The sequence below is a fragment of the Zophobas morio genome, unplaced genomic scaffold (assembly GCF_036711695.1).
Source record: "Zophobas morio isolate AGI-343-1 ecotype UQ-CSIRO unplaced genomic scaffold, CSIRO_AGI_Zmor_V1 ptg000049l, whole genome shotgun sequence".
Classification (NCBI taxonomy): Eukaryota; Metazoa; Arthropoda; class Insecta; order Coleoptera; family Tenebrionidae; genus Zophobas; species Zophobas morio.
This window is the reverse complement of record NW_026972154.1, coordinates 1723432-1733199: the sequence shown is the minus strand read 5'-3', so window position 1 is coordinate 1733199 and position 9768 is coordinate 1723432. Positions and strand designations below refer to the sequence as shown.

Sequence of the window (9768 nt, the reverse complement as noted above, 5' to 3'; positions counted from 1 at the left end):
TCCCAGTATAATTTGTATTATTTGTTATTTTCAAGGAGCGGAGATGGAATGTAAGTGTAATAGGGTGTCGTATCTTCGATTAAGTTCATAAGTGTTGCTAATTCTTTGTGAATGATTTTGGCTGCGTTTTCGTGTCTAGCTTTGTAGTAGTTTGTGCCAGGATGCTGCAGGAGGAGATTATGTGTTGGATCGTTTCAGGTTTTGCTTTGCAGAGGCGACAGCAGTCGTTTCTTATATTCGGATCTTTGATGATGTATTTTCTGTAATTCTTGGTATTGATTACTTGGTCTTGAATAGCAAACACAAATCCTTCTGTTTCGGCATACAAACTTGAATTTTTTAACCAAATCAATGACATCTTCTTGTTGACATGAGTTTCTTCTAAGTCTTTGTAGAATTTTCCATGTAGTTGCTTTTGTTTTAGCCCACTTATTATTTTGTCTATTGTGTGGGGGGTCTGGATTTCTTCGGTGTTCGACAGATTTAAGTGTGTGTGGTTCAAATCTGCTCTTGTGATGGTGCGAAACATTTCATTTCTTTCTGCTCGTTTCAAGAAATACTTCTTCAGATCTGAGATTTGTCTCTGATATAAGTTTTCTAGGTTCTGGAAACCCCTTCCTCCATTCTGTCTTGGTAATGAGAATCTTTCAATGGACGATTTTGGATGTTGCCTTCTATACTGTGTGAAGATTTTCCTTGTTGCGATGTTTAAATTTTCAAGATCAGTTTTGGACCATTTAATGACTCCAAAAGAATATGTTAGCAGTGGAACGCAGAATGTATTTACTGCTTTCATTAAATTTTTTTCATTTAACTGTGTCTTCAATATTAATTTTAATATCGGTAGGTATTGATCTTTCAACTGTGTTTTGTTTTGGGATGATTGATGTGGGAGGATTGACAGAAACCCAGATATTTGTATGTATCGTATCGTTCTTGGGCTTCGATTATTTCCTTATTCTGGGTTATATGTGGTACTTGGTGTAGGACGCTTTTTCTGATTGCTTGAGTCTTACATTTCTCAATACCAAAAGACATACCAATATCACCGGAAAATTGTTCAGTCAGATTTAATAGGTTTGTTAACTGATTTTGTGTACTTGCATATATTATTATGTCATCCATATACAGCAAGTGACTTATTCTGTTTTCTCTTTGTTTGTTAATTCTTATATTGAACCTATAAATGCAGCTGTTCAGGATACCGGGGAGGGGAGTTATTGCTAAGCAGAACCATAACGGGCTAAGAGAATCGCCTTGAAAAATTCCTATTCGGATCATTATTGGATCTGACTGAATTGTTTGTTCATTTAAGGTTATTTGGAGGGTGGTTTTCCAAAATTCCATAGAACATTTCAGAAAAGTGCAGATTTTAGTATCAATTTTGTATAATTCCAGAATTTTGCATAGCCAGGAGTGAGGGACAGAATCGTAAGCTTTCTTATAATCAATAAAAGCAGTATATATGTTTCGGTTTTCTTTTCTAGCTTGTTCACAGATGATGGAATCTATGATTAATTGCTCTTTGCAACCAAAGGATCCTTTAATACATCCTTTCTGTTCTTCATTAATGATGTCAGAGTTAAAACAGTGTTGATGGATTTTTTGTGTAATGCATGAGGTTAATATTTTATAGATTGTCGGTAAACATGTGATAGGTCTGTATTTTGATGGATTTTTTGTGTCGTTATCTTTAAGTTTTAGGTATGTTACACCATGACCTAAGAATGTTGGAAATGAGGATAGGTCAAGAAGTAATTTAAGTGATGTAGTAAATGAATATGCATACAATTTAATTTTTTTATCCAAAAATTATGGATTTTGTCTGGTCCTGGTGATTTCCAATTGTGTGTCTTATTGATGGTATTTATTAATTCGGCAAGTGTTATCTGATGATCAGTCATTGGTGTAACTGTGGATAGTTTATGGGATATATGAGGAATCCATTTGGCAGATTGGTTAAATTCAAATTCTTCAGACCAAAATTTTGACCAAAATGTTGTTATTAATTATAATATTATTAATAATAATATTATTATTGTTAATCAGGTACGCTTGTGGGGAAAACCTCGGAGAAAACTGTGCCGTCACCGTCAGTAGGATTACGTTTCGTTGAAATAAAGCAAACCAAAATAAACTTAACTGAGGTAATATTAATCCTTAACGCGTGGTTGCACCTACATCAGACAAACAGGTCAGGCATCTCAACCAAACAGGTCTGTTGGTTGCCTATGTTTAACTATTTTCTTAATTCATTTTTCAAATTCAAATTATTCAAATGAAATTTCGGGCCGCTGTTTTTTTTTTTCGGGGCCAACTTTTAACTCAAATAAGAACACCACATTACTTAATGCAATGTTAAAACAACATTTAAAATGTTTCTTAATCTTTATAAAAAGATAGTCGCAAAATATAACATATCAAATGCCAGGAAAAACCAACTAACAAAAAGTAGATGTATATATATTCACCGTGATACTACCATACTCAACTAAGCCTCAACAAAATCCCACACCTGAATTTTATGATCTTAAAAAGATGGTCCACTTTTAATTTTGTAATAGCAATTGTTACCATTTCACTTCCGTTCCATCCAAAAGGTTATTCACTGAGTTATATGGGCAATGCTTCTTTACATGTTTCGTTAAATCAGATGTTGTTTTAGCTTTGAATGAACAGTCTCCACATTTGTACCACTTAATTTTCTCATCATTCAAATGTTTATAAATTACATAACTTTTTAAATACTGCGCTTGTTTGGTTTTGTATGAACAATTTTGACACTCGTACCACGTAATTTCTGCGTCGCTGGCGTCTATATGCTTGATTATTCCGTGTCTTTTTAAAGATGCTTTATTCTTAGTTTTGAAAGAACACTCATTGCATTTGTACCATATAACGTCTTTGTCGTTCAAGTGTAAGTTATTTAAGTGACGCTTTAAATTTACTTTTCTCCTAGATTTAAATGGACACTTGTCGCATTCATACCGCTTCGGCAAATGGCAATCCTGAATGTGACGTATTAAATATGTTTTGAATTTGCTTTTGTGAGGACATTCGGCGCAGCAATGCCAATGTATTTCGTCAGTTTGATTGAAGTCGGAATTGGTTGTGATATTCTCTTTTGAAAAGTTGACATTTTGAAGATTTTCTTTATTTCTCGTGCAAGTTAAAGTGCGCTGAAACCACTTTAACGAGAGATTAGTTTCAAAGTCGCATTTTTCGCAAACGTAGTTTTGTATGCGGAAATTCTCACGTGATACATCCTTTTCAGTTTCTCTCTTAAGGGCGTGATGTTTACAAATGTGTTGTTTGAACAAAATTGTTAGTTCCGTCTTAAAATCACAGTCTTTGCAGTAATAAGCTTCAATTTTGGCGTTGTCGCAAGTAAATTCCTCCAGAGCTGAACGGTGCCGTCTCATGTGGTTGACCATAAAGAAAAACGAAGTTGTAGAATAGACGCATAGTTTACAGTTGTGAATGTTTTTCCATAAAGATCTCCCACGTGCTGCGATTGCTTCACAGTATTCTAAAGTTGACATTTTGGACATCTAAAACCATTTTATCACACAATGGAAGAACACCGGCACTTTTCTTACCCAAAACTGACTGAAGCACAGTTAAAACAGGAAATGATTAAACTTTTCTTCTCACATGTGCAATTTGGACGACCTAACCGCACAAATTAAAACATCGAATGCAACTTGATTACATTAATTTGCCCACTCGTGCCGACCAATCCCAACAAAGCACACTGGCGTCAATGCAAACTGATGGAAATTAAAATTTAATTGATTTGTAATTTTTCAAGTTCACAACATAAGCGTAAAATACCCCACCCCGCTTCTAATCCACGATCACATTAATTTTCAGAGATCATTATTTTCAAAGTGCATCAATATATAAAGTTACTTTTAGGTTCTATCAGTATACTATTTTAAATTTTAATTGCAGATACTGATCCAATCCAAATCCACACTGGATGGAGACGGTTCCTACACAGTACCCACAAAAAATGAACACATTGTAGGTCCCTTCTTTATTAACGGAAATTTAACGTCTGATAAATACCTCCAACTTTCACAACCTCGACTTAGACAAATATTTCCCAATCATGAAAACCTAAATCTACCTGTAGAATCCATCTGATTCCAACAAGATGGAGTACCACCTCACTTTGGGCGTAAAGTAACGCATAACTTAAATGAAATTTTTCGTGGAAGGTGGATAGAACGAAGAGGAGTAGTTAAGTAGCCAGCTAGGTCAGCCGATTTAACTCCACTTGACTTTTTCCTGTGGGGTTATGTAAAAAAAATCGAGTTTACGTTAAGGAAGCACAAATAATCGAAGAACTCCAAGAAAGAAAATTAAATGTGATTCCTGACATTCCTCCTTTTATATAATACATTCATTTGAAAACTTTGTGTTACGTATTTACTACTGCCAGGAAGTAAATGGAGAATATTTCGAACATTTCTTGTAAAATGATTGATTTTGAAATGTTAGTTTTTAATTTAAATTTTTCAAAAAGCTTACATAACAATGTACTCTCGTTAAATCGGAGAATTGTTGTTTGTAGAATATTTTGTAAATTATTTGGAAACAGCATTTAAATCAATATTTACACCTTTTCATTTTTTTTGCTACCGATTTTTGAATTTTTAAAGGGCTTTCAGTTTTTTGATTTGGTTTTTCGTGTTTTCAACTTATAATTTTTTCGAACACGTATTAAATGCAGCAAAAATCAAACTAAGGTGGTTTTGGTACACACGTGGCCAAGAAGTAATATTCAAAGTTGGATTGTAGAACAATCACACATAATCCACGATGATGTTAATTTTCAAAGTGCATCAATATTTAAAGTTACTTTTAAGCTCAATCAATAAACTATTTTGAAAACTCGAGTGAGAAGTTATGAAATGTGAATAATAACGTCGGAAAAATCATCCAGAAATTCAGCAAACGTTGTCAGAATAAATTAAGTGTTAGTAAGTGGATTTCTGTCAAGTGTGTTTTCACATTAACGTTTACATCATTGCTACTAAACTGTGTGAGCTTTCAACGCATGGATATAATGTAACGCACCAAAAGAAGAAGTAAGAAATTTTACTACCCTATACTCCAGTGCAGAACATTTTGAACATTTGATGTAAAATTATTGTTTTTTAAATGTTAAGTTGATATTTTTTCAACAATGTAATTTTTTATTTAAATTTTTAAAAGCTTTAATAACAATGTATTCACTATTTAGTCATTAAATTATTTCGAAACAGCATTTAAATCAATCTGTTACGCTGGCACCTTTATTTCAGGTTATGTACCCTCAGTTTTATCATTTTTAGAATGATTGGGCACTAGCATAATTTTTGAATAAAGTATCCTGCGCCAGGACTATAACAGGTGATAGTATTGTCAAATATAGCTGCGATGTTGGGAAAAAATAAAGCCTTGCATCTCATAAACAAATGAAGTATCAAATTCTAAAAAATTGCAGACAATAGAACTTGAGTATTCCTAAGGATAGCCCAAATATCAAAAAAAATAATAAACGGTTCTCGCTATATTCAGCTGCTTCCATACTTTTTGGCGACCCGGTATATTTTTAATAACTTTTAATGCTTGGTTGATTTCACACAGATGGACCCTAACCTAATATTTTTACATCAAAAATGATGTCTCGATTTTTTGATAAGTAACAATTTGCTATGGGGTAGCCGATGATGATAACTATTCCCTCTGTTTTTGTCACGTCATTAGGGAGATTTAAGCGTTAATCAACGAAAACAAGCCAATAAATTATTTAAAAATTTGTCTGCAAAACGTATATTTCTGATACACATAATCTCAAAAAGTGAATCGATCAATGACAACAATAATAGATGAGCGTTTTCCAGCTTACCACTCGTTGTGGTATTTATCTAATATACGTAACACAAAAACAAATAATTAATTGATTTTTTTTATTCAAAATGTGGACGAAAATGTAGTCACAAAATTTAACATATCTTGGAGTGTTGACACAAAGGATAAAAAAATTATTGCTAAACAAAAATTTAGGTTCATATACATTCAATTTATTAAAAGCCTTACTCCTTAACATCCGTTCCATTCTTATGACGATTATTTATATGACGCTTTAAAGAAGAATGGTGTTTCGTCTTAAATGGACAATAGTCGCACTGATACGAGTTGATCTTCAAATGGATCCTCAAATGCCTACTTAAATTAGACCCATATCTACTTTTAAATGAACAGGTCGTACATACGTACCATTTACCTTCTTTTTCACCCGAATGATAAATAAGTACATGTCTTTTTAAGGCCGATGCAAATTTGGCTTTGAATGGGCAACTTTCACATTCGTACCATTTAATTTTTTCTTCGTCTAAATGTTTCACACGTTGGTGTACCTTTATGTATTTTTTATGCTTAGTTTTGAAACAACACTGTTTGCATTTGTACCACTTAACATCTTCGTCGTTGAAGTGTAAGCTCTTTGTGTGTAGGCTTAAACTACATTTTGCTTTGGTCGTGAATGGACATTTTTGGCACTTGTAGCATTCAACAGCTTGTTCATCTAAGTGGATTCTATTTATGTGAATTTTTAAAGCGGATTTATATCTAGTTTTATATGGACATTTGTCGCATGCATACCACCTGTGCGAATGGAAAACTCTAATGTGACGAGTTAAATTTCTTTTGATTTTACATTTGTAGAGACATTTGTCGCAATAATACCAACGTATTTCGTCAGTTTGGTTGAAGTCGGAACTGTATGTGGCACTCTCTTTCAAAGAATTCACACTTTGAGGTTTTTCTTTCGTTTCCGTGCATGCTGAAGTATGCTGAAACAACTTTAACGACAGATTTGGCTCAAAGTAATATTTGGCGCAACCGTAGTTTTCTTTGCTGGAATCCTCACTAGATGTTTCATCACTAGATGTTTCCTCACTAGATTCTCTCTGAGGGCAGTGATGTTTATTAATGTGTTGTTTAAGCACAAATTGCAGTTCCGTCTTAAAATCACAGTCTTCACAGTGATAAGCTTTCATTTTGGGGTTGTCACAAGTAAATGTTTCCAGGGAGAATCAGTGTCGTCTCACGTGGTTTGACGTAAGGAAAAGACAGGTTGAAGAATAAGGGCATAGTTTGCAAGTGTGTATGTTTTTTCATAGAAACCTCCCACCTGTTGCGATTGCTTCACAATATTCCAAAGCCGATATTCTGGCCATCTAAAACCGGTTTATCACTGTGTGGAAGAATATTGGCATTTTTCTTACACAAATCCCGTTGGAACACAGTTAAAACCGGAAATAATTAAATATTTCTTTACACACTTGTAACTAGAACAAACATAACCGCACAAATTAAAATCCCTAGTGCAATAGATTATATTAATTTCTGCAATCGTGCCGACCAATCACAACAAAACACATTGGCGTCAAATTCAAATTAGCACAAATTCGAATTGTCCAAGCACGTTTTCTAATTGACATCGATTTTTGTTTTTTTAAATATTCTTGAGACCTTCATTTTTATTTTTGATATTTGTTGCAATTTTTCCAAGTTTCAACTTCAAATTTTTCACTTTTGAGCTTGGACAAGTTTTAGATAAAATTTTTATTTACATATAAAATAATAAAGTCGGGTGAGAATTAACAAACGGAAATCATAACTTATGGAAAACATCCAGAACTAGTGGTGTTAAATAACCGAGTATTTTTTTGTTAATAAACTGCCTTTACACTAGTTACACAAGCTACCGTCGGAGCTCATTAAAAAGAAATTGCAACAAACAAAATTTAACATAACCTTTCACCGTATGACTACATTGTTAATTACCAAAACGTCGACTTATTCGAAGTTACGGGCATATCATAAACGACAAAGTGAATTTTATACATCCAAAAAATCAAGGGTTTTCTGTAAAAACGGATTGACATTGACATCTTAAAATTTAAATACTTTAGAAATCTTCTTTGTACTCTTTCTATTTCCATGACATGTGTATTGTGGACACCACACAATTGCCGCATAGTCAAGTTTGCTCCTAACCAGGGAATAATAGAGCAATTTAACGGGTGTTTCACTTTTTACATGAGTACAATTCCTAACTATAAAACCAAATATTTTTAGTGCTTTCGATATAATAGTATTTACACGATTTGTGAAAGACAGATTTTTATCAAAAATAACACCTAGGACCTTTACCTGAGATTGTCGCAAAATAATATTGTTATTGAGGATGTAGTTAAAATCTATCAAAACTCTTAATAACGTGAACGATAAGAGATAACACTTCTAATAGTTTAATTGAAGAACATTCTTTGAACACCACGAATGTACCTTATCTAGATCTGATTGCAAAATTAGAGTGTCTTGAATGCTAGTAATGCGACGATAGAGTTTCATATCGTCAGCGTACAGAAGAACAGAAGAACGGATATCATTGGCAATGTCATTTATGAAAACGTTAAAAATTAGGGGCCCAAGAACGGAGCTTTGAGGAACGCCTGAGGTAGCAGTGAAATTGGATGAACGGAAGCCACAACATTAAGGGCCGGTTTATAGAAGCGCGAGTTAAATATTTAATCCTCGATTAATTTAACACTGGATTAAAATGTGGAATGGGAGCTCGTGATTGGTTAAAACCTGCACGTCGCCTAGCAACGAACCTCAATTAAAAGTTAATCGCGAATTAACTTTAACTTCGGTTTCTATAAACCAGGTCTCAACGTAGCATTTACGTTCAGTAATGTACGAGTAACTAGCGAAAAGTAAATATAATTTTTCAAAAAAAGCAAATTCTAAGAGTTTTCGCAGCAAAATACCGTGGTCCAAACGATCAAATGCTTTTGAAAAATCCGTGTACACAACATCGGTTTGATAGCCATTGTCTAAATTGCTAGCGAGATCTTGAGATATGGTCATTAACAGTGTTGGGCAGTATCTAGATATTTGTATCTAAATAAAGTATCTAGATACATTTTTGGGTATCTGGTATCTGTATCTAAATAAAATCGAATTTAAGCACAAAATATCTGTATCTAAATACAAAATTAATGGCGCAGATACAGATACATTTTTTATTTCACTTCTTTTTCAGTAGTTATTAGTTGAGTTATACTAGTAGTAATTTTTGATACTTCATGTTGGTGATTTTGGTCACATAAACAAAAATAGAGGTAAGAGGTCCACTAATAGTGTTCTGTCACGGAAATTTTCATATTTTAAATACCATCATTTCCTACATTGTAGCCTTCAGTACTTATACATCTTTAAATATAATCCTGAGGGGTAATAAATCTAAGCCATGGTAAGATGGTGTTTTAAAAACCATAAACCACAATTCACTGTTCACTGCGTTTTACGCTTATCGGAGCTATGCATTTTATCTGGGTACCTGAGCAACCCGGGTCTAGTAGGCCCGCTGGTTGTATTTGCGTTATTAAATAAGAGTAATTTTAATAGTAAAAATATTTGTTTAAGGTATGCTATTATTTTTAGATAATAATAATTGCGTGTTACATAATGATTAATTTTTTCAATTAGCACAAAATTAGTTCTATAATCGACTAATCGAATGTTCAATACATACATTTCTCTCCCATAAATCGCATATTTGTTACTGTTTTATACCTTTATTTTTCAGACAAATGTAGCATCTTTTCCTATTGCCACATGTGTCATTTCTTCACTTTTTCATTGTTGGACCTAACGCGAGGCGGGCTTGGCAGGTCTGTTTTGCCCTAGAATGTGCCGATTATG

At 33.5% G+C, this 9768-nt stretch overlaps 2 protein-coding genes across 2 annotated transcripts; both read right to left on the bottom strand.

Moving 5' to 3' along the window:
• Window positions 1–2570: 2570 nt before the first annotated feature.
• On the bottom strand, window positions 2571–3542 carry LOC135142552 (zinc finger X-chromosomal protein-like). The gene has a single exon (XM_064074269.1). The coding sequence runs from the start codon at window positions 3540–3542 to the stop codon at window positions 2571–2573; it is 972 nt and encodes a 323-aa protein (XP_063930339.1).
• A 2544-nt stretch (window positions 3543–6086) lies between these two features.
• On the bottom strand, window positions 6087–8931 carry LOC135142551 (zinc finger Y-chromosomal protein-like). Its single transcript, XM_064074268.1, has 6 exons — window positions 8832–8931; window positions 8347–8513; window positions 8212–8301; window positions 7187–7232; window positions 6271–7045; window positions 6087–6216 (listed from the first exon to the last, which is right to left on the bottom strand). Exons 1-6 carry the CDS (start codon window positions 8929–8931, stop codon window positions 6087–6089), a joined length of 1308 nt encoding a protein of 435 aa, XP_063930338.1.
• Between the last annotated feature and the right edge of the window lie 837 nt (window positions 8932–9768).